The sequence below is a fragment of the Ranitomeya imitator genome, chromosome 6 (assembly GCF_032444005.1).
Source record: "Ranitomeya imitator isolate aRanImi1 chromosome 6, aRanImi1.pri, whole genome shotgun sequence".
NCBI lineage: Eukaryota > Metazoa > Chordata > Amphibia > Anura > Dendrobatidae > Ranitomeya > Ranitomeya imitator.
The window spans coordinates 32,422,019-32,449,134 of NC_091287.1; the positions used below are offsets into that span (position 1 = coordinate 32,422,019).

At 44.6% G+C, this 27,116-nt stretch overlaps 1 protein-coding gene across 4 annotated transcripts in view; it reads right to left on the reverse strand.

Annotated features, from left to right (window-relative positions):
* The window catches only part of AKAP9 (A-kinase anchoring protein 9), a 269,468-nt gene extending 243,408 nt beyond the window's left edge, over nt 1-26,060 (reverse strand). For 2 of the 4 annotated variants that reach the window (XM_069729428.1, XM_069729427.1), the window contains exon 1: nt 25,902-26,060. In XM_069729428.1, the coding sequence (XP_069585529.1) occupies nt 25,902-25,955 (54 nt within the window). In that variant the 5' untranslated portion in view covers nt 25,956-26,060. The remainder of the gene's footprint in view (nt 1-25,901) is intronic. The other 2 variants (XM_069729425.1, XM_069729424.1) reach the window with 1 other exon arrangement.
* Nucleotides 26,061-27,116: the final 1,056 nt, after the last annotated feature.

Sequence of the window (27,116 nt, forward strand, 5' to 3'; positions counted from 1 at the left end):
ACAGGGGACAGCGGTATATACGGTATACAGTATACACAGGTGACATCAGTATATACAAAGGGTATATATATACGGTATACACAGGTAACAGCAGTATTTACAGGGGGTATATATACAGTCTACACAGGTGACAGCGGTATATACAGGGAGCATATATACAGTACATACAGGGAGAATATATACAGTATACACGGGTGACAGCGGTATATAAAGGGAGCATATATACAGTATATACAGGGAGTATATATATACCGTATATACTCGAGTATAAGCCGACCCGAGTATAAGCCGACCCCCCTAATTTTGCCACAAAAAACTGGGAAAACTTATTGACTCAAGTATAAGCCTAGGGTGGAAATGCAGCATTTACCGGTGAATTTCAAAAATAAAAATAGATCATTATTTCCCCATAGCTGTGCCATATAGTGCTCTGCACCGTTCATATTTCCCCATAGCTGTGCCATATAATGCTCTGCACCGTTCATATTTCCCCATAGATGTGCCCCATATAGTGCTCTGCACCGTTCATATTTCCCCATAGCTGTGCCATATAGTGCTCTGCACCGTTCATATTTCCCCATAGCTGTGCCATATAATGCTCTGCACCGTTCATATTTCCCCATAGATGTGCCCCATATAGTGCTCTGCACCGTTCATATTTCCCCATAGCTGTGCCATGTAGTGCTCTGCACCGTTCATATTTCCCCATAGCTGTGCCATATAATGCTCTGCACCGTTCATATTTCCCCATAGATGTGCCATAGTGCTCTGCACCATTCATATTGCCCCATAGCTCTGCCATATAGTGCTCTGCACCGTTCATACTGCCCCATAGCTCTGCCATATAGTGCTCTGCACCGTTCATACTGCCCCATAGCTCTGCCATATAGTGCTCTGCACCGTTCATACTGCCCCATAGCTCTGCCATATAGTGCTCTGCACTGTTCATATTGGCCCATAGCTGTGCCCCATATAGTGCTCTGCACTGTTCATATTGGCCCATAGCTGTGCCCCATACAGTGCTCTGCACTGTTCATACTGCCCCATAGCTGTGCCCCATATAGTGCTCTGCAGCGTTCATATCTCCCCATATCTGCCCCATATAGTGCTCTGCAGCGTTCATATTGCCCCATAGATGCTCCACATAAATCTGTGCCATGGCCGCTGCTGCTGCAATAAAAAAAAAAAGCCATACTCACCTCTCTTGATTGCAGCTCCCAGCGTCCGGTCCCGGCGTCTCCCCGCTCTGACTGATCAGGCAGAGGGCGCCGCGCACACTATATGCGTCATCGCGCCCTCTGACCTGAACAGTCAGAGCGCAGACGCAGGGAAGATGGAGCGACGCCGGGAAGATGGAGTGGCGCCCGGCGGCTGGAACGCGGACAGGTGAATATGACACACTTACCTGGTCCCGACGTCCGGCTCCCTCTGCCTGTCACAGCTGTCTTCGGCGCTGCAGCTTCTTTCTCTATCAGCGGTCACCGGCACCGCTGATTAGAGAAATGAATAAGCGGCTCCGCCCCTATGGGAGGTGGAGCCGCCTATTCATTTCTCTAATGAGCGGTAACACGTGACCGCTGAAGAGGGGAAGAAGCTGCAGCACAGAAGACCGTGGGACGGCAGGGACAGCGCGAGGATCGCTGGGACTAGGTGAGTATACCTCTGCGCCCTCACCCGCCGACCCTGCCACCCACCTTGACTCGAGTATAAGCCGAGAGGGGCACTTTCAGCCCAAAAATTTGGGCTGAAAATCAATATATATATATTATATATATACACACACAGTATACACGGGTGACAGCGGTATATACAGGGAGCATATATACAGTATATACAGGGGTATATATACAGTCTACACAGGTGACAGCGGTATATACAGGGAGCATATATACAGTATATACAGGGAGTATATATACAGTATACACGGGTGACAGCGGTATATAAAGGGAGCATATATACAGGGGTATATATACACAGTATACACAGGCAACAGCAGTATATACAGGGGGTATATATACAGTACTAGTTGGTGGCCCGATTCTAACGCATTGGGTATTCTAGAATATTCATGTCCACGTAGTAAATTGCACAGCCCACGTAGTATATTGCCCAGCCACGTAGTATATTGCCCAGTCACGTAGTATATTGCCCAGTCACGTAGTATATTGCCCAGTCACGTAGTATATTGCCCAGTCACGTAGTATATTGCCCAGTCACGTAGTATATTGCCCAGTCACGTAGTATATTGCCCAGTCACGTAGGTATATAACACAGCCCACGCAGTATTTAGCAGTGTGGGCACCATATCCCTGTTAAAAAAAAGTAATTAAAATAAAAAATAGTTATATACTCACCCCTGGGATCCAGCGAAGCTGTGTGATGCGGCCGCCATCTTCCGTTCCCAAAATGCATTGCGAAATTACCCAGATGACTTAGCGGTCTCGCGAGACTGCTAAGTCTTCTGGGTAAGTTCGCAATGCATCTCTGGGAACGGAAGATGGCGGCCGGCGAAAGTGGTTCAGCGGACAATGGAGGGGGAGTATAGCAGATTTTTTGTTTTTCATTATTTTTAACATTACATCTTTTTACTATTCATGCTGCCTATGCAGCATCAATAGTAAAAACTTGGTCACACAGGGTTAATAGCAGCGGTTACGGAGTGAGTTACCCGCGGCATAACGCGGTCCGTTACCGCTGGCATTAACCATGTGTGAGCGGTTACTGGAGGGGACTATGGAGCAGGCACTGACTGCGGGGAGTATGTAGCGGGCGCCAGGGACACTGACTGCGGGGAGCGGTGAGTATGGAGCAGGCAGCGGGGATGCTGACTGCGGGGAGCGGTGAGTATGGAGCAGGCGGCAGGGACTGTGACTAACGGAGGGACTAATGCGACTGTGCCCGTCGCTGATTGGTCACGGCAGCCATGACAGGCAACTGCCGAGATCAATCGGCGACGCAGGATTTCCATTACGGAAGTTGAGGACAGAAAGACGGAAGTACCCCTTAGACAATTATATATATAGATACACAGGTGACAGCGGTATATACAGGGAGCATATATACAGTATATACAGGGGGTATATACACAGCAGTGGTACCCAACCTTTCTGACCTTGAAAGCCACATTCAGCTAAGAGAGAGGGTTGCGAGCCACATTCAGCTCCCACCCCCTTCAAAGTAGGGTCAACCAAAGCCCCCATTACAGGTATAATGATAACCGAAGCTTTTCCAGAAAAATCACTCCAAAGCAGTACACTGAGATCCAGGGGTTCCCACAATACCCCAATTCAGTATTCTCCCATCAAGGACTCCCAACACACTGTCACATCCAGCTTTGAGCACCTCCTCTACCATGTAGTACCAACCTCCAGCGCACCATACCTAAAACATCTCTAAACCCCAAAGACCAGTGTATGTGCATCCAGATCTGCTCTTCTGTGCACGGCTACTCACAAAGTTCACCATTCTGAGATGTGCTCTTCATACCCGTTTGCTAGACCTGGACCTAATGCAACAAGTTGGCAGACAGTCGCGAGCCACAATTCATGGGACCACGAGCCACATGTGGCTCCCGAGCTACAGGTTGGGGAGCCCTGATATACAGTATACACAGGTGACAGCGGTATATACAGGGGAGCATATATACAGTATATACAGGGGTATATACACAGTTTACACAGGTGACAGCGGTATATACAGGGAGCATATATACAGGGAGCATATATACAGTATATACAGGGGTATATACACAGTATACACAGGTGACAGCGGTATATACAGGGAGCATATATACAGGGAGCATATATACAGTATATACAGGGGTATATACACAGTTTACACAGGTGACAGCGGTATATACAGGGAGCATATATACAGTATATACAGGGGTATATACACAGTATACACAGGTGACAGCGGTATATACAGGGAGCATATATACAGTATATACAGGGGTATATACACAGTATACACAGGTGACAGCGGTATATACAGGGAGCATATATACAGTATATACAGGGGTATATACACAGTATACACAGGTGACAGCGGTATATACAGGGAGCATATATACAGTATATACAGGGGTATATACACAGTATACACAGGTGACAGCGGTATATACAGGGAGCATATATACAGGGAGCATATATACAGTATATACAGGGGTATATACACAGTATACACAGGTGACAGCGGTATATACAGGGAGCATATATACAGTATATACAGGGGTATATACACAGTATACACAGGTGACAGCGGTATATACAGGGAGCATATATACAGTATATACAGGGGTATATACACAGTTTACACAGGTGACAGCGGTATATACAGGGAGCATATATACAGGGAGCATATATACAGTATATACAGGGGTATATACACAGTATACACAGGTGACAGCGGTATATACAGGGAGCATATATACAGTATATACAGGGGTATATACACAGTATACACAGGTGACAGCGGTATATACAGGGAGCATATATACAGTATATACAGGGGTATATACACAGTATACACAGGTGACAGCGGTATATACAGGGAGCATATATACAGTATATACAGGGGTATATACACAGTATACACAGGTGACAGCGGTATATACAGGGAGCATATATACAGTATATACAGGGGTATATACACAGTATACACAGGTGACAGCGGTATATACAGGGAGCATATATACAGTATATACAGGGGTATATACACAGTATACACAGGTGACAGCGGTATATACAGGGAGCATATATACAGTATATACAGGGGTATATACACAGTATACACAGGTGACAGCGGTATATACAGGGAGCATATATACAGTATATACAGGGGTATATACACAGTATACACAGGTGACAGCGGTATATACAGGGAGCATATATACAGTATATACAGGGGTATATACACAGTATACACAGGTGACAGCGGTATATACAGGGAGCATATATACACAGTATACACAGGGGTATATACACAGTATACACAGGTGACAGCGGTATATACAGGGAGCATATATACACAGTATACACAGGTGACAGCGGTATATACAGGGAGCATATATACAGTATATACAGGGGTATATACACAGTATACACAGGTGACAGCGGTATATACAGGGAGCATATATACAGGGAGCATATATACAGTATATACAGGGGTATATACACAGTATACACAGGTGACAGCGGTATATACAGGGAGCATATATACACCGTATACACAGGTGACAGCGGTATATACAGGGAGCATATATACAGTATATACAGGGGTATATACACAGTATACACAGGTGACAGCGGTATATACAGGGAGCATATATACAGTATATACAGGGGTATATACACAGTATACACAGGTGACAGCGGTATATACAGGGAGCATATATACAGTATATACAGGGGTATATACACAGTATACACAGGTGACAGCGGTATATACAGGGGTATATACACAGTATACACAGGTGACAGCGGTATATACAGGAAGCATATATACAGTATATACAGGGGTATATACACAGTATACACAGGTGACAGCGGTATATACAGGGAGCATATATACAGTATATACAGGGGTATATACACAGTATACACAGGTGACAGCGGTATATACAGGGAGCATATATACAGTATATACAGGGGTATATACACAGGTGACAGCGGTATATACAGGGAGCATATATACAGTATATACAGGGGTATATACACAGTATACACAGGTGACAGCGGTATATACAGGGAGCATATATACAGTATATACAGGGGTATATGCACAGTATACACAGGTGACAGCGGTATATACAGGGAGCATATATACAGTATATACAGGGGTATATACACAGTATACACAGGTGACAGCGGTATATACAGGGAGCATATATACAGTATATACAGGGGTATATACACAGTATACACAGGTGACAGCGGTATATACAGGGAGCATATATACAGTATATACAGGGGTATATACACAGGTGACAGCGGTATATACAGGGAGCATATATACAGTATATACAGGGGTATATACACAGGTGACAGCGGTATATACAGGGAGCATATATACAGTATATACAGGGGTATATACACAGTATACACAGGTGACAGCGGTATATACAGGGAGCATATATACAGTATATACAGGGGGTATATACACAGTATACACAGGTGACAGTGGTATATACAGGGAGCATATATACAGTATATACAGGGGTATATACACAGTTTACACAGGTGACAGCGGTATATACAGGGAGCATATATACAGGGAGCATATATACAGTATATACAGGGGTATATACACAGTATACACAGGTGACAGCGGTATATACAGGGAGCATATATACAGATTCAAGATTCAAGATTCAAAGAAGCTTTATTGGCAGGACCAAATACACATCAGTTTTGCCAAAGCAAGTGTATAGAGGCAATAGGGATAGGGACTGAGGGGATGTTGGGTAGGAGCTGTGGGGGGCGGTGGATGGGGCAGATCCAGGGTGGGGGCTATAGTCCATGGCATAGGGGAGGTGGATGGGGCAGATCCTGGGTGGGGGCTATAGTCCATGGCATAGGGGAGGTGGATGGGGCAGATCCAGGTTGGGGGCTATAGTCCATGGCATAGGGGAGGTGGATGGGGCAGATCCAGGTTGGGGGCTATAGTCCATGGCATAGGGGAGATGGATGGGGCAGATCCAGGGTGGGGGCTATAGTCCATGGCATAGGGGAGGTGGATGGGGCAGATCCAGGTTGGGGGCTATAGTCCATGGCATCATAGTTCTCTTTCTCGCTGTCTGACATTCGCTCACATACCGCGCTGCTATCTCCACCGCTCTCTCTTCTTCTCCCAGCAAGATATATGTTTTCTCTTCCTCCTTCATGGTGATGAAGTCTGGGAAGAGATGTGAGAGTCTCCTGAAGTGAGTGTCCCTCACTGCTGAGTATTTGGAGCAGTGTAGCAGGAAGTGGGTTTCGTCCTCTATGGCCTCCTGATCACAGTGTTGGCACAGTCTTTCCTCCCTGGGCTTGTAGCTCTGCCTGTGTCGGCCACATTCGATGGCCAGACTGTGGGCGCTGAGTCTATATCGGCTCAGGATCTGGCGGTCTCTGGGGTCCGGGAGTTTCTCCAGATATGGGGCCAGTCTGTAGTCTCTCTGTAGGCTCCGGTACATGGTCAGTTTCTGTGAGCTGATGATATTCTTCCAGTCACTGACATACCTCTCCTGGCCTTCATCTGCCATCTTCCTAATTCCGGCTTTTGTCAGGTTGTTGTGATTGGTGTTCTGCTCCGGTTGGGTTTGGCTGGGCTGTTCCGGGGGTTCTGGTTTTTCTGTTTCACCTTCATGTATCAGGGCTTTATGGTGATGGGAGCTTGGATTGCTCCTATGCAGGTGAGCCCGGAATGACAGCGCCCTCTTTAGAACTGTTAGGTGTAGAGGGAATCTGCCCAGCTCGGCCCGACAAGCACTGTTGGAGGTGCTCCGATGGACCTGGAGAAGGTGCTTGCAGAATTCCAGGTGGAATATTTCTGTTGGACTGGAGTCCCACTTTGACCAGTCTGGGTAGGTGTGAGGACCCCAGACTTCGCTGCTATACAGTATATACAGGGGTATATACACAGTTTACACAGGTGACAGCGGTATATACAGGGAGCATATATACAGAATATACAGGGGTATATACACAGTATACACAGGTGACAGCGGTATATACAGGGAGCATATATACAGTATATACAGGGGTATATACACAGTATACACAGGTGACAGCGGTATATACAGGGAGCATATATACAGGGGTATATACACAGTATACACAGGTGACAGCGGTATATACAGGGAGCATATATACAGTATATACAGGGGTATATACACAGTATACACAGGTGACAGCGGTATATACAGGGAGCATATATACAGTATATACAGGGGTATATACACCGTATACACAGGTGACAGCGGTATATACAGGGAGCATATATACAGTATATACAGGGGTATATACACAGTATACACAGGTGACAGCGGTATATACAGGGAGCATATATACAGTATATACAGGGGTATATACACCGTATACACAGGTGACAGCGGTATATACAGGGAGCATATATACAGTATATACAGGGGTATATACACAGTTTACACAGGTGACAGCGGTATATACAGGGAGCATATATACAGTATATACAGGGGTATATACACAGTATACACAGGTGACAGCGGTATATACAGGGAGCATATATACAGGGGTATATACACAGTATACACAGGTGACAGCGGTATATACAGGGAGCATATATACAGTATATACAGGGGTATATACACAGTATACACAGGTGACAGCGGTATATACAGGGAGCATATATACAGTATATACAGGGGTATATACACAGTATACACAGGTGACAGCGGTATATACAGGGAGCATATATACAGTATATACAGGGGTATATACACAGTATACACAGGTGACAGCGGTATATACAGGGAGCATATATACAGTATATACAGGGGTATATACACAGTATACACAGGTGACAGCGGTATATACAGGGAGCATATATACAGTATATACAGGGGTATATACACAGTATACACAGGTGACAGCGGTATATACAGGGAGCATATATACAGTATATACAGGGGTATATACACAGTATACACAGGTGACAGCGGTATATACAGGGAGCATATATACAGTATATACAGGGGTATATACACAGTATACACAGGTGACAGCGGTATATACAGGGAGCATATATACAGTATATACAGGGGTATATACACAGTATACACAGGTGACAGCGGTATATACAGGGAGCATATATACAGTATATACAGGGGTATATACACAGTATACACAGGTGACAGCGGTATATACAGGGAGCATATATACAGTATATACAGGGGTATATACACAGTATACACAGGTGACAGCGGTATATACAGGGAGCATATATACAGTATATACAGGGGTATATACACAGTATACACAGGTGACAGCGGTATATACAGGGAGCATATATACAGTATATACAGGGGTATATACACAGTATACACAGGTGACAGCGGTATATACAGGGAGCATATATACAGTATATACAGGGGTATATACACAGTATACACAGGTGACAGCGGTATATACAGGGAGCATATATACAGTATATACAGGGGTATATACACAGTATACACAGGTGACAGCGGTATATACAGGGAGCATATATACAGTATATACAGGGGTATATACACAGTATACACAGGTGACAGCGGTATATACAGGGAGCATATATACAGTATATACAGGGGTATATACACAGTATACACAGGTGACAGCGGTATATACAGGGAGCATATATACAGTATATACAGGGGTATATACACAGTATACACAGGTAACAGCGGTATATACAGGGAGCATATATACAGTATATACAGGGGTATATACACAGTATACACAGGTGACAGCGGTATATACAGGGAGCATATATACAATATATACAGGGGTATATACACAGTATACACAGGTGACAGCGGTATATACAGGGAGCATATATACAGTATATACAGGGGTATATACACAGTATACACAGGTGACAGCGGTATATACAGGGAGCATATATACAGTATATACAGGGGTATATACACAGTATACACAGGTGACAGCGGTATATACAGGGAGCATATATACAGTATATACAGGGGTATATACACAGTATACACAGGTGACAGCGGTATATACAGGGAGCATATATACAGTATATACAGGGGTATATACACAGGTGACAGCGGTATATACAGGGAGCATATATACAGTATATACAGGGGTATATACACAGTTTACACAGGTGACAGCGGTATATACAGGGAGCATATATACAGGGAGCATATATACAGTATATACAGGGGTATATACACAGTATACACAGGTGACAGCGGTATATACAGGGAGCATATATACAGTATATACAGGGGTATATACACAGTTTACACAGGTGACAGCGGTATATACAGGGAGCATATATACAGTATATACAGGGGTATATACACAGTATACACAGGTGACAGCGGTATATACAGGGAGCATATATACAGTATATACAGGGGTATATACACAGTATACACAGGTGACAGCGGTATATACAGGGAGCATATATACAGTATATACAGGGGTATATACACAGTATACACAGGTGACAGCGGTATATACAGGGAGCATATATACAGTATATACAGGGGTATATACACAGTATACACAGGTGACAGCGGTATATACAGGGAGCATATATACAGGGGTATATACACAGTATACACAGGTGACAGCGGTATATACAGGGAGCATATATACAGTATATACAGGGGGTATATACACAGTATACACAGGTGACAGCGGTATATACAGGGAGCATATATACAGTATATACAGGGGGTATATACACAGTATACACAGGTGACAGCGGTATATACAGGGAGCATATATACAGTATATACAGGGGTATATACACAGTATACACAGGTGACAGCGGTATATACAGGGAGCATATATACAGTATATACAGGGGTATATACACAGTATACACAGGTGACAGCGGTATATACAGGGAGCATATATACAGTATATACAGGGGTATATACACAGTATACACAGGTGACAGCGGTATATACAGGGAGCATATATACAGTATATACAGGGGTATATACACAGTATACACAGGTGACAGCGGTATATACAGGGAGCATATATACAGTATATACAGGGGTATATACACAGTATACACAGGTGACAGCGGTATATACAGGGAGCATATATACACCGTATACACAGGTGACAGCGGTATATACAGGGAGCATATATACAGTATATACAGGGGTATATACACAGTATACACAGGTGACAGCGGTATATACAGGGAGCATATATACAGTATATACAGGGGTATATACACAGTATACACAGGTGACAGCGGTATATACAGGGAGCATATATACAGTATATACAGGGGTATATACACAGTATACACAGGTGACAGCGGTATATACAGGGAGCATATATACAGTATATACAGGGGTATATACACAGGTGACAGCGGTATATACAGGGAGCATATATACAGTATATACAGGGGTATATACACAGGTGACAGCGGTATATACAGGGAGCATATATACAGTATATACAGGGGTATATACACACAGTATACACAGGTGACAGCGGTATATACAGGGAGCATATATACAGTATATACAGGTGTATATATACACAGTATACACAGGTAGCAGTATTTACAGGGGGTATATACACAGCATACACAGGGGGCAGCGGTATATAAAGGGAGCATATATACAGTATATACAGGGGTATATACACACAGTATACACAGGTGACAGCGGTATATACAGGGAGCATATATACAGTATATACAGGTGTATATATACACACAGTATACACAGGTAGCAGTATTTACAGGGGGTATATACACAGCATACACAGGGGGCAGCGGTATATACAGGGAGCATATATACAGTATATACAGGGGTATATACACACAGTATACACAGGTGACAGCGGTATATACAGGGAGCATATATACAGTATATACAGGTGTATATATACACAGTATACACAGGTAGCAGTATTTACAGGGGGTATATACACAGCATACACAGGGGGCAGCGGTATATACAGGGAGCATATATACAGTATATACAGGGGTATATACACAGGTGACAGCGGTATATACAGGGAGCATATATACAGTATATACAGGTGTATATATACACAGTATACACAGGTAGCAGTATTTACAGGGGGTATATACACAGCATACACAGGGGGCAGCGGTATATACAGGGAGCATATATACAGTATATACAGGGGTATATATACACAGTATACACAGGTAGCAGTATTTACAGGGGGTATATACACAGCATACACAGGGGGCAGCGGTATATACAGGGAGCATATATACAGTATATACAGGGGTATATACACAGGTGACAGCGGTATATACAGGGAGCATATATACAGTATATACAGGTGTATATATACACAGTATACACAGGTAGCAGTATTTACAGGGGGTATATACACAGCATACACAGGGGGCAGCGGTATATACAGGGAGCATATATACAGTATATACAGGGGTATATCTATAGTATACACAGGTGTCAGCAGAATATACAGGGGGTGTAAAATATATCTATATACATTTTTTGCTTTCCTATATATGAATTTGGGGGGTGTTGGTAATTTGTCTCCTATTCCCTTGTCTTCTTGTAAAATCCCCCAGTGTCTTCCTACAATTTTCCTGAGGATATGAGCGATTGCATTGAATTGGATAATAATGGGGACATCTTCACTGCTGGCGGATTTTGCATCTTTTCTAGTTTTACCTAGAAGCAGGTTTCCCCTTGGTTGATCTTTCACTGCCTGCCCGGCATTCAAGAGGTGATGGCTGCCATAGCCCTTATTGATAATTGTTTTTTTGTCAGTGAATCTGCCTCTACAATAAAGTCCTGAGATCTTGAACAATTTCTGTGTGCTCGTATATACTGGTTCTTTGGGACATTAATGGGCCAGTTAGGCAGGTGGCAGCTGTCCATAGAGATATAGCTATTACAAGCTGTAGGCTAGTGATGTGTGCGGGTATGGATGGTTCAATGCTTTATAATAATATTTAAAAAGTAAGTGTCTGCTTGGCAGCCTTTATAATGCCGGATCACGGTATAAAGTGAAGTGATATCCAATGTGCTGACGATGTAATTCTCATGCCATTAAATTCCCTTTAAGATTTGTAAAATATGTGTACTGCCTTTCAAATACGAGGGCAGTAAGGACACTACCGTCTGTAGGTGGCAGCCCACATATTTAGACATTGGATGCCAGAGGTTACTGGGCTTCCCGGGGGGTCGGATAAACTCTTATGTACCTTAGGTAAGTAATAAAATATTGCAATCCTTGGATATGTAGCATCAATGAATTCATATTCTTATTTCTTTAAACTTCCCATGGTGAATCCTTTCTTAATCAGTAGTTTTATTTAATATACCGTTAACTGTCTGATGGATCACTATCTAGTTTTCTATAAGTTCGTGTATCACTTAAGAGATGTAAAAATTCTTTCATGTAATCTGAAGAGTTTAAAATCACTATCCCCCCTTACCGGCTGGGCGGATTACAATTTTTGTTCTCTTGTAATTGTTTGATATAATTTGAGTTTTAATGAACGCAAAGCTATCTAAAATTTGAGCACCTCTTATTGTTAACTTTTCTTATACCGTTTATAAATGTTTTTTGTTTTTTTAAATGCTTAAAAAGATTTTTGAGTACTCATTTTATGGATTTAAATTTGATTTTTTAAGCAAAGCAGTATGTTGGTAGGGGTGGTCGGAGATTCCCTAAGGGTTAGTTACTCTCGCTTTATTATTATTATTTTTTTTATTTTATTTTAAATGTTTTTTGACGACGAGTTGCCTCATGAAAACTTTTATCCCAATGAAGGCCTGAAATTTGTGAAACTTAGCAGCGGGGGCGTATTTCAGCCCCTTATTGATCCGGGCAATTTCATTATGATCCAATTGATGTTTACTTAGGTAGAAAACCCTGCGTTCCTGAGTGACTAATTCTTTTTGACATTTCTTCTCTTTTTTTGGTGAATTGCCCCCCCCCCCCCCCCTCCATCATGTCTTTTCTGGCCAAATTGAAAAAAATGGAAGGTCACTCTGTTTTTTTTTTTGTGTACTTGTCTGTTTACTGCGTGGGAGGCTCCTGTAGTGTGGTTAGAGTATTTCTCCACACTTGTAGAAGGGAGGTCATCTGTATCTCCCAAGGGTTGGAATCTATTGTGGGTCACAGTAGGGGTGGCTGATATTGGGGTATGGACATTGCCCTGATTGTTTGCTTCGGTAGGGTCAGCATCGTTTGTAATGATAATACTGTCCCCAATGGTATTATGATTGGGAGTGAGATTTTCTGCATAACATGTAGGATAGACAGAGTCTTTCGTCTGAATTTGTGGCCGACATTGGACTTCCTTCAATCTCATCAAGCACCTCAAACTGATTTTCCCTATTGTGTCTCTACCGAACTTTCTCCGTTTTTTTTTACATAATTTATTTTTCTTTAGTATGTATTCTTCTCCGTATATTAGTGGATGTGATTGGTAGGGTTTAATCTCATCAAATAGTCTGGAGATGCGGTGTTTGCTCTTCAGCAGCTGTTTCTTTCTTTTTTTTTTTTCAATAATAAATGAAACAGCACGTCTGGAGAAGTCTATAAACATCGCATTCAGATATTGTATTCTTGTCTCCAATATCACCAGACAGAGGTTTATACACCAAGAGGCCTTTTGGGATACAATTGTAGGCCACATATCGTTCTAATGTTGCCACTTCCGATAAGTCGCGCATTTCTTTTATTAAATGTCGTTCCAATGTCTTTAAAGGATTCTGTTGCCCTATTGATGTTTTCATTGTTGGATTTATTGGGGTCTTGTTGGTGGGCTGAATGAAACAAAACTTACGGATGGTGTATATCTTCTCTTTTCTATCAGTCTATAGGTCACTCATGGTGATGATAGTATAGGATATACTTGGCACACTCGTATGGGTCTGATGCAAAAAGTGTTTATTATATACATACAGTATTCAAACGTTTCGGTCTGCCGAGGACCTTCATCAGTGCGGCCGCTACTCAGTTCCTGTGACCTGCGGTGGATACCGCGTCCGTCTCCTCTCTCTACTGCCTCCTCTAAGGCTTGATCGGCTGGTTTAGAGCCCTCTATCCCAGGATATCCTGTTTATCCTACTATCTGGATGCAATATTATTCCTAAGGGTCTATGCTCTATACCCTTTCCAGCTCTCCATAGAGCACACTGATGAAGGTCCTTGGTAGACCGAAACGTTTGAATACTGTATGTATATAATAAACCCTTTTTGCATCAGACCCATACGAGTGTGCCAAGTATATCCTATACTACACTTCAAGGTCTGGGCACCTACTTCTTCGGCACCTCCACCCTCGGGCTGTGCTTATCATCTACTCTACCACTCATGGTGATGATAGCACTGCTGCCTCCCAATGAGAGTGGTACTAAAAATGTCTAAATCTCAATAAGTATTGGGGGGCGCTAGTGCAATAGGGAAGATACCAGCTGCAAATAGAATAACACCACAAGGTTGTCCAAGGTAAGTATTCAAAAATAACAGCTGTGGCAGCTGTGCAGAAAACTCTTCCGGAGAACTGTCCCGGCCGGTGACAGACACTCCTATCGCCCCTTTCTCCGATGGTGGGCAAGCATGGGTATCTCGCAGAAAGGACCTGCGGCGTCTCTGGAACCAGCAGGACCTGCGTGGCGTAAGCGGTCGAGAGAGGGAGTACGGGGCGCGCTATGGACCAATTCCTTCCAACGCGTTTCGGAAATGCTCGGTTTCCTTCATCCGGGATGGTCCATCTAAGGGTAGGGCTGCCTTTTAGCTCATTGGATGCGTCCTTTGATAATGATCATAATAATATTGAAGCAAGCATATTCAATAGATAATGTAGATAGTGAAGATATTCCAATTGAGCTCACCAATAGCAAATATGCGTGAAGGACTTATAGGGGGGCCAGCTTCCAAACATAAATCAAGAGAACAAAAGGAAAGAACCAAGCAGCCATAAAGTCCCATAATACATAAATATTTATTTAAACCACATTAAAACCACCAGATAGGATATAATGGTACAACACAGGGAAACAGATGCGTAATCCTAATGGCCATGGCAAACGGGCCAGGACACCAACCCACAACCTGCCCAACTGCAATACTGAGCCTTATTGAAGAAAATGCCCATTACTTACTAAGAAAAATAGTGGAACAGTGCCATAGCGTGGGAGACTAAACATGTCAAATATGCATGAGCACATACCCAGTATATACAGATGAGCAGGATCAATCAGCGACCAGACCCGACCCGGTCCTGGGCAATATACTACGTGGCTGGGCAATATACTACGAGGTCATGCATATTCTAGAATACTCAATGCGTTGGAATCGGGCCACCATCTAGTACAGTATATAAAGGGGGTGGTGTGTGTGTGTGTGTGTGTGTGTGTGTGTGTGTGTGTGTGTGTGTGTGTGTGTGTGTGTGTGTGTGTGTGTGTGTGTATATACACATACATATACACAGGGGGCAGCAGAATATGTACAGTATATACGGGTGGGGTATGCATACACACAGGTGACAGCGGAATATATAGAGTATATACAGGGGGTGATAGATATATATATATATATACACACACACACACATATACATATATATATATATATATATATATGCCACCCACCTGTGCATGCTGTATATACAGTGCTGACACCTGTGTGTATATATATATATACCACCCACCTGTGTATACTCTGCTGTCACGTGTGTGTGTGTGTGTGTGTGTGTGTGTGTGTGTGTGTGTGTGTGTGTGTGTGTGTGTGTGTGTGTGTGTGTGTGTGTGTGTGTGTGTGTGTGTGTACACACACACACACACACAGGTGACAGCAGAGTATATACAGCATACACAGGTGGGTGGTTATATATATATGCACACAGGAGTCAGCACTGTATATACTTTTCGAAAACCTGGCCGGCACATCCAAACATAGACTCAGTGTGAACAGGTGCTGAACCCAGAGTCGCCAACTCGTATATAGTTAAGTAAATAAGGCAGCACACTGCAGCGCTAAAACATGCAAACTTGAAAACACGAAATTTGAACTGCATTACTGCACTAGAAATATGAAAAAATAGAATTATTCTTACCGTTAATTCGGTTTCTAGGAACCTTCCACGACAGCGGTACTGGAGGATGTCTCCCCGCCCTAATGGGGGACAGGAAACACAAAGAGGTTAAATACCCTCCCCTTCCTGCCACCTCCAGTGTTTTTTCTGGACACAGTAGTATGTATAGTTACCACTTAAGTGCAGGAATCATCCAATAAAATCATCAGATAGGGAGGGAAATTAGTGCTGTCGTGGAAGGTTCCTAGAAACAGAATTAACGGTAAGAATAATTCTATTTTCTCCAGTCACCTTCCACGACAGCGGTACTGGAGTAATACCAACAAATAATTTCTAGGGGGGGGACAACCGCTTGCAGAACTGTTCTGCCGAAAGTTAAATCCCGGTTGAAATCAAGCCTGTAGTGCCTGGTGAACGTATGTACTGATGACCAGGTGGCGGCTCTGCAAATCTGCTCCGTAGAAGCATCACCTCTCTCTGCCCATGATGTTGACACCGAACATGTAGAATAGGCCTTCAGTGATGGAGGAGGTGGTAGATTCTGGGATGAGTATGCCAGAGATATGGCTTGTTTAATCCAGTTGGCGATAGGCTACGAAAAATACTTTCTGCCTTTGTTCTTCCCGGAGAGTTGAATGAAGAGATTTTGGTCAATCCTCCAACTCTCTGTTTGTGAAAGATAATGTAGAACCACTCTGCGGACATCCAGAGTGTGGAAGGACTCTTCTCTCACATTAGAAGGATCCGGGTAGAATGAGGGCAACACTATGTCCTCACCTCTATGAAAGTCTGATGTCACTTTAGGTAGGAAGGTAGGATCTAGACGAAGGATTATACTATCAGATGTTACCCTTAAGTAAGGCTCTTGTATGGATAGGGCATGTAGTTCTCCTATCCGTCTGGCAGAGGTAATAGCCACTAAAAAGACCGTTTTTAGGGTAAGAACCTTTAATGAAGTCTGAGATAAAGGTTTGAAAGGGTCCCGAGTTAGACTATTAAGGACCAAATTAAGGTCCCAAGGAGCAGTACTGTTGAGAACTCTGGGACGGATTCTACTTGCTGAAGTTACAAAACGCCTGATCCACCGATGTTTGGCTAGTTCCTGATCGAAATAGGAGCTAAGTGCTGAAATTTGTACCTTTAAGGTGTTAGGCTTAAGACCCAATTCTAGACCCCTCTGCAAGAAGTCCAGAATTTTGGCAATATTTGGATGAAATGGGTCTGGAATATCTGGAAGATACCACGATGAAAACCTCTTCCAGATTTTGGCATAAATGGCATTTGTTATGGGTTTTCTACTGTTCTGGAGAGTATGAATTACTCCATCTGAGAGACCTCTTGCCTTTAGTATCTCGGCCTCAGAAGCCATGCAGAAAGATTCAATCTGTGAAGGTTTGGATGCAGCAACGGTCTCTGATGAAGAAGATTTTCCTTCTGAGGTAGACACACTGGACCTTCCAGAGCCATGTCTAACAGGGCGCTGTACCAACTCCTCCCTGGCCATGTTGGCGCGATTAGAATCGCCGTAACTCGTTCCGATCGGATCTTCTGTAGAGTTTTTGATATCAATGGGATCGGAGGAAATGCATAAACAAGGTTGAACCTCCACGGGTGAGAGAACGCATCCATGCCCAGTGCTCTGTCTGTCATATTTAGGGAGAAATAAGTTCGCAGCTTGGCATTCTGACTGTTGGCAAAAAGGTCCACCTCTGGGATCCCCCATCTGGAAATCAGGGAGAGAAAGACCTCCTGGTCCAGACACCATTCCCCTGGATGTACATCCCTTCTGCTCAGGAAATCTGCCTGGGTATTGGCTGACCCCTTCAGGTGAACTGCTGAAATAGAGAGGAGATGCCTCTCTGCCCAGAAAAAAATGTTTGAGGCTAAGGTTTTTAGTTTCCTGAATCTTGTGCCTCCTTGATGACGAAGGTATGCTACCGTGGTCATATTGTCGGAATATATTCTGACATGGTGTCCTTGAACAATGGAGGATGCAGCTTTTAATGCTTCTTCCACCGCTTTCAGTTCTCTGAAGTTTGAAGAGCTAGCCTTGATGTCTGGGGCCCAGGTGCCCTGGAAATGGGTTCCCTCGACTATAGCTCCCCATCCCCTTTGACTGGCATCCGATGTTAGTGTCTTTAGTGGGATTTGATCCCAACTGACCCCCTTTTGGAGGTTTCGGAGCCGTAGCCACCATGTCAGGGATGCCTTGACATGATTGGGAAGGCAAATTCTCTTGGAGAGAGAACTTTGCTGTCCGTCCCAGGATGATAGGATGTGGGTTTGGAGGACTCTCGTGTGGGCTTGTGCCCAAGGTACCATCTGGATACAAGATGTTAGGGATCCCAGCACAGACATGGAATGTCGTAGAGTAGGAGGCTTCAGGGTTCTGAATGCGGTTATCTTCTGTACCAGATCGAGTTGACGTTCTCTGGGCAGAAAGGATCTCCTCGCCTCCGAGTCTAGAAGGACTCCTAGGAACTTCTTCCTCCTGGAGGGATGAAGGTCCGATTTCTCTAGATTTGGGATCCAACCCAACAACTTTAGGATTTCTAGAGATCTTGTTAAGTCGGCCCTGAGGCGGGAGACTGAGGGAGCGACAATGAATAGATCATCTAGATAGGGTACTATGCAGATCCCCTGAAGACGGATGAATATAATGGCTTCTGTCATGATTTTTGTAAAGACTCTGGGAGCTGAGGCGATTCCGAAGGGAAGGGAGTTGAACTGGTAGTGTACAGGTCCTTCTCAAAAAATTAGCATATAGTGTTAAATTTCATTATTTACCATAATGTAATGATTACAATTAAAATTTCATATATTATAGATTCATTATCCACCAACTGAAATTTGTCAGGTCTTTTATTGTTTTAATACTGATGATTTTGGCATACAACTCCTGATAACCCAAAAAACCTGTCTCAATAAATTAGCATATTTCACCCATCCAATCAAATAAAAGTGTTTTTTAATAACAAACAAAAAAACCATCAAATAATAATGTTCAGTTATGCACTCAATACTTGGTCGGGAATCCTTTGGCAGAAATGACTGCTTCAATGCGGCGTGGCATGGAGGCAATCAGCCTGTGACACTGCTGAGATGTTATGGAGGCCCAGGATGCTTCAATAGCGGCCTTAAGCTCATCCAGAGTGTTGGGTCTTGCGTCTCTCAACTTTCTCTTCACAATATCCCACAGATTCTCTATGGGGTTCAGGTCAGGAGAGTTGGCAGGCCAATTGAGCACAGTAATACCATGGTCAGTAAACCATTTACCAGTGGTTTTGGCACTGTGAGCAGGTGCCAGGTCGTGCTGAAAAATGAAATCTTCATCTCCATAAAGCATTTCAGCCGATGGAAGCATGAAGTGCTCCAAAATCTCCTGATAGCTAGCTGCATTGACCCTGCCCTTGATGAAACACAGTGGACCAACACCAGCAGCTGACATGGCACCCCACACCATCACTGACTGTGGGTACTTGACACTGGACTTCAGGCATTTTGGCATTTCCTTCTCCCCAGTCTTCCTCCAGACTCTGGCACCTTGATTTCCGAATGACATGCAAAATTTGCTTTCATCAGAAAAAAGTACTTGGGACCACTTAGCAACAGTCCAGTGCTGCTTCTCTGTAGCTCAAAAGTGGCTTTACCTGGGGAATGCGGCACCTGTAGCCCATTTCCTGCACACGCCTGTGCACGGTGGCTCTGGATGTTTCCACACCAGACTCAGTCCACTGCTTCCTCAGGTTCCCCAAAGTCTGGAATCGGTCCTTCTCCACAATCTTCCTCAGGGTCCGGTCTCCTCTTCTCGTTGTACAGCGTTTTCTGCCACATTGTTTCCTTCCAACAGACTTACCATTGAGGTGCCTTGATACAGCACTCTGGGAACAGCCTATTTGTTGAGAAATTTCTTTCTGGGTCTTAAGGCCCCTTCACATTAAGCGACGCTGCAGCGATACCGACAACGATCCGGATCGCTGCAGCGTCGCTGTTTGGTCGCTGGAGAGCTGTCACACAGACAGCTCTCCAGCGACCAACGATGCCGGTAACCAGGGTAAACATCGGGTAACTAAGCGCAGGGCCGCGCTTAGTAACCCGATGTTTACCCTGGATACCATGCTAAAAGTTAAAAAAAACAAACACTAGATACTTACCTACCGCTGTCTGTCCTCCAGCGCTGCGCTCTGCTTCTCTGCTCTCCTCCTGTACTGTCTGTGAGCCGGAAAGCAGAGCGGTGACGTCACCGCTCTGCTTTCCGGCTCACAGACAGTACAGGAGGAGTGCAGAGCACAGCGCTGGAGGACAGACAGCGTTAGGTAAGTATCTAGTGTTTGTTTTTTTTTTACTTTTAGCATGGTAACCAGGGTAAACATCGGGTTACTAAGCGCGGCCCTGCGCTTAGTTACCCGATGTTTACCCTGGTTACCAGTGAAGACATCGCTGGATCGGTGTCACACACGCCGATCCAGCGATGTCTCCAGGGAGTCCAGCGACGAAATAAAGTTCTGGACTTTATTCAGCGACCAACGATCTCCCAGCAGGGGCCTGATCGTTGGTCGCTGTCACACAGAACGATTTCATTAACGATATCGTTGCTACGTCACAAATAGCAACGATATCGTTAACAATATCGTTATGTGTGAAGGTACCTTTACCCTCTTGCTTGAGGGTGTCAATGATGGCCTTCTTGACATCTGTCAGGTCGCTAGTCTTACCCATGATGGGGGTTTTGAGTAATGAACCAGGCAGGGAGTTTATAAAAGCCTCAGGTATCTTTTGCATGTGTTTAGAGTTAATTAGTTGATTCAGAAGATTAGGGTAATAGGTCGTTTAGAGAACCTTTTCTTGATATGCTAATTTATTGAGACAGGTTTTTTGGGTTATCAGGAGTTGTATGCCAAAATCATCAGTATTAAAACAATAAAAGACCTGACAAATTTCAGTTGGTGGATAATGAATCTATAATATATGAAAGTTTAATTGTAATCATTACATTACGGTAAATAATGAAATTTAACACTATATGCTAATTTTTTGAGAAGGACCTGTACTATCTCCCGATCCTGAGATATTGCGAATCTTAGGTACTTTCGGAATTCTGGATGGATTGGGACGTGGTAATAAGCGTCCCTCAGATCTACTGTAGCCATCGCCCAGTCCTGTCCTATCAGAGGGATCGCTGTTTTGACCGACTCCATCTTGAACCTCCTGTAGGTTATTACTTGATTCAGGGGTTTCAAGTTGATTATTATTCGGTGCTTCCCCGAAGGCTTCTTGATCAGAAACAGGTGGGAATAGTGTCCTCTGCCAATTTCTTGCTGAGGTACTGGAGAAATTACTCCTTCCTGGAGTAAGTTCTGGAGGCCGGAAAGGAATGCGCCCTGAGGGCTGAGACTCTGCAATGAGGTTATCCTTATGTGATGAGGGGGAGGGCTCTCGAACTCTAATTTTAGTCCATTCTGAATAGTGTCGAGTACCCACTGGTTCGACGAAATGGACCTCCACTGGTTGATGAAGCTCGAGAGACGCCCCCCAACGCCCTGGGCTTAGTCACTGTTTGTCCGGGGTCTGCTGGGACTGGGGAACCAGGATGTTCCTACCTTTCCCCCCTTTAGGATAGCTCCAGCGTCCTGATTTACCTTTCCCTTTGAATTCCCGTTGGAAGGGTTGCTCCTTTGAGGGACGAAAAAAACGTTTCTTCGGATTTTTCTGTTCCGGAAGCGCTTTTTTCTTGTCCGTTGCCTTATCCAGAATATCATCCAGGGCCTGCCCGAACAGATAGCGGCCCTGAAAGGGAATGGCACAGAGCTTTGTTTTGGACGTTATATCCCCACTCCAAGACTTGAGCCATAGAGCTCTTCTGGCTGAGTTAGAGAGAACTGCCGATTTGGCAGCCACTATTACGGACTCTGCCGAAGCATCGGCAAGGAAGCCCGTAGCTTTCTGGAGAAGCGGGAGAGAATCTAAGATTACTTCTCTAGATGTTCCCTGGGTAAGGTGGTCTTCCAGCGTGCGGAGCCAACGAAACAGGGATCTAGCCACGCAGGTGGACGCAATGTTTGTTTTAAGGAGATTGGTAGAAGTCTCCCACGATCTTCTTAGTAAACTCTCCATCTTGCGGTCCATAGGGTCTCTGAGTTGGGAAGAATCCTCGAAAGGGAGGGTTGTCTTTTTTGACACTCTAGAGACCTGCACGTCTACTTTAGGGGTATCCCACAGGGAGACGTCTCCATCGAGAGAAAAACGATTTTTAAGCTCAGAGGGAACAGTAAGACCCTTTTCGGGAGATTCCCATTCATGAAGGATGAGACTCTGTACATTCTCATGTATAGGGAACCCCTTTAATTTTTTAGGTTTTAACCCACCGAACATCTCATCCTGCACTGATGGCTTCTCCTCCTCCTCCTTGACACCCATTGTCCCCCTGACCATACTAATTAACTCCTGTATGTCCTCTGAGGAAAAATAATATTTTTTACTCTCCTCTTTGGGGGAGAAAGTGGAGCCCTCATTCTCCCACAAATCCTCCGAGCCGGAGGAATGAAGTTCACCAGAATCTGAATCAGAAGTAACCGTTGCCATCTTCCTTTTTTTAGGAGGAGGTGGCGGAGGTAACAGAGACTGGGAAAGGGCTGATACTGAGGACTGAACTTCCTGTTTAATGAGGGATTTAATGCTCTCAAACAAGGATGGCTGTTCTGAGCGAATTATTTCATCAGTGCAGGGCTGGCACAGTCTCTTCTTGTAAGAAGAAGGTAGCTTTGATGCACAAACACGACATTTTCGATCTTCCATTTTTATCTTGGAAGATCTGTCCATCCTAGGGGCAGAGGCCTTGTCTCCCTAAAAGAGAGAGAGAAGGGGGACTAAGTATATGCACCCTAAGGAATACAGGGATAGAGGGACCTTAACCCACTACTCACGGTAGGACGCAAGGCTCGGCAAAAGCAGAGACAGATCTGTCACCCTCCATGGTCAGTCAGTACTGAAGTCCAGTCAGTCAGACAGGGGGCCTTACCTGGAGGTGACTACCAGGGTTAAATACCGTGGAAGCTGCGTCTAATCTTGTGCTCCTCCTCCCGGTCCCAGGCGTAGGGGAAAGACCGCTATGCCGCCATCCAAAACTGTAGTCCGACGCGCGTGCGTTCCACCGCTGGAACGCACATGCCGTGAACCGGAAGCTCGGGTACTTCCGGTTCGCGCGTCCACCGTTTCCGGCCATGAGAGGAGGAAATGCCGGGGAGCCGCGCGGGGACCCCGGCCGCACCACACCGCTCCGCTTTACTCCCGAAGGAGCGCGGGAGGAGCGGAGAAAGGGTCCCGAGTCCGCACAAAGTGGGGAGACGGGAGCAGCGCCGCAGGGAGGAGACACATCCCGACCCAGGCTGCCCGGCTAGGTAAGACCTGAGTGCTCCGATCGTCGGCCACGGCAGCACTACCGCAGGACCTCTTCATGCCCCATAGGGGACAGGAAAAACACTGGAGGTGGCAGGAAGGGGAGGGTATTTAACCTCTGTGTTTCCTGTCCCCCATTAGGGCGGGGAGAAATCCTCCAGTACCGCTGTCGTGGAAGGTGACTGGAGAAATGAGAGCTTTTAGCGCATAAAAATGGCCAATTTTATGTGTACCTGGTAGCCTCTTTACGGCATCTCTCTTATACCAGGTCCTACGCTTGCCCTACCTCGCTGAGAATAAACGTCTTCATCTGAATGGGTGCATGTGAAACCTCTTCTTAGACTAAAATTCTCTCTCTTCACATGCACCCATTCAGATGCACCCATTTTTATGCGCTAAAAGCTCTCATTTTTCATATTTCTAGTGCAGTAATGCAGTTCAAATTTCGTGTTTTCAAGTTTGTATGATCTAGCGCTGCAGTGTGCTGCCTTATTTATTTAACTATATACGAGTTGGCGACTCTAGGTTCAGCACCTGTTCACACTTAGTCTATGTTTGGATGTGCCGGTCAGGTTTTTGAAATGTATTCTCTAGCCTTCTGATCGTGCACTCCCCGCCTCCTAGCTTCAGGTGTTTTAATTGCAGCAGGTCCAATACCCCTCCACAGAGAGAGAGAATTTTAGTCTAAGAAGAGGTTTCACATGCACCCATTCAGATGGAGACGTTTATTCTCAGCGAGGTAGGGCAAGCGTAGGACCTGGTATAAGAGAGATGCCGTAAAGAGGCTACCAGGTACACATAAAATTGGCCATTTTTATGCGCTAAAGCTCTCATTTTTCATATTTCTAGTGCAGTAATGCAGTTCAAATTTCGTGTTTTCAAGTTTGCATGTTTTAGCACTGTGTATACAGCATGCACAGGTGGGTGGCATATATATATACACACACACACACAGGTGACAGCAGAGTATATACAGCATACACAGGTGGGTGGTCATATATATGCACACAGGTGACAGCAGAGTATATACAGCATACACAGGTGGGTGGTATATATATACACACAGGTGACAGCAGAGTATATACAGCACACACAGGTGGGTGGTATATATATACACACAGGTGACAGCAGAGTATATACAGCATACACAGGTGGGTGGTATATATATACACACAGGTGACAGCAGAGTATATACAGCATACACAGGTGGGTGGTATATATATATACACACAGGTGACAGCAGAGTATATACAGCATACACAGGTGGGTGGTATATATATACACACAGGTGACAGCAGAGTATATACAGCATACACAGGTGGGTGGTATATATATATACAGCATACACAGGTGACAGCAGAGTATATACAGCACACACAGGTGGGTGGTGTATATATACAGCATACACAAGTGGGTGGTATATATATATATATACACAGGTGACAGCAGTGCACACAGGTGTCAGGCAGCAGACATGTGGCAGCAGGCAGGCAGGTGGCAGCAGCAGGCAGGTGGCAGCACTGTATATACAGCATACACAGGTGGGTGGTATATATATACAGCATACACAGGTGACAGCAGAGTATATACAGCATACACAGGTGGGTGGTGTATATATACAGCATACACAGGTGACAGCAGTGCACACAGGTGTCAGGCAGCAGACATGTGGCGGCAGCAGTCAGGTGTCAGCAGCCATGTCGGTGCCCGCCGCAGGCCCTTACCTTGGCTTTCCCGGCCTCCAGCTTCCTCTTCCTCTCCTGCTCCTCTCCGTCCATGCCGGCCCCTGCACACACAGCAATGCGCAGTGTTACCAGCGGCCGCTACTCTCCCCCATTCTCCACGTAAACATTCGGCGCGCCGCAGTGACGTCAGCAGCCCGCGCCCGCCCCCTGCTGTGCGGCAGAGCCCCCAGCTGTCACCTGCACTGCCCGGGGCCGGCACAGCGGGTCACCCAGCGGGTCACAGTCGGGTCACCGCATGAGCTGACACGTACCCGTGGTGGCTGATAACAGAGAGCAGCTGACTGCGCCCCCTGCCTACAACAGCCCAGCGACCCCTCATTATACTGACTCTACAGGGTCTATGGAGATTTAACCCTTTGTTGCTGCTGTCATTTTTCCTTTTTCTTGTTTTTTTCCTCCCCTTTTTCCAAGAGTTACATAGTTGTCATTTTTCGGGCTTGCTCTTTGCAGGACAGGTTGTAGTTTCTGGTTCCACCATTTGTTTGACCAGATAATTTACTAAAAAAAAACACAGGAAAAAAATTCCATGTGCAGCGACATGGTGAAAAAAAACCCCACAATTCCGACATTATTTTGGGGTTTGGTTTTTATGACGTTTATTGTGCAGCAAAAATGACCTGAAATGATTCCGCAGCTCAGCACTAACCGGCCGGAGTAAACACGGGGGTTTTTATAGTTTACTTAAATAAAAAGTTAGAACGTTGTAAAAAATTAGTGTGAGCATCTTCTCAGACCGGTAACTTTATTTTTCCAGTTGACGGACCGCTGTTTTCATTTGTTTCTGTAGTTTTTATTGACACCATTTTGAGATAAATCCAATATTTTTTATGACTTTTTGCTACATAAAAAAAAAAATCAAATAATAAAATCTGCACTTTGATGCTTTTCTTCTTTACAGTGCTTTATGGGTTATTTGTTTTATTATGCATTTCTTATGTAGCTGCAGTAATTTCACAGCACTTTACAGACATTATCATCCCTGTCCCCATTGGGGCTCATAATCTTCATTCCCTATCAGTCTTTGGAGTGTGGGAGGAAACCGGAGAACTCGGAGGAAAATCACGAATTCTGAGTTTTGAGGAGTTTTCCGTTTTTTGGATTTGGTGGCTTTTCTTACTGTCTTTTTGGACATCTTTTGCTTTGTCTTTTCTGTTCTTTTCTTAAAGGGGTTATCCAGGCTTGGGACTCAAGCCT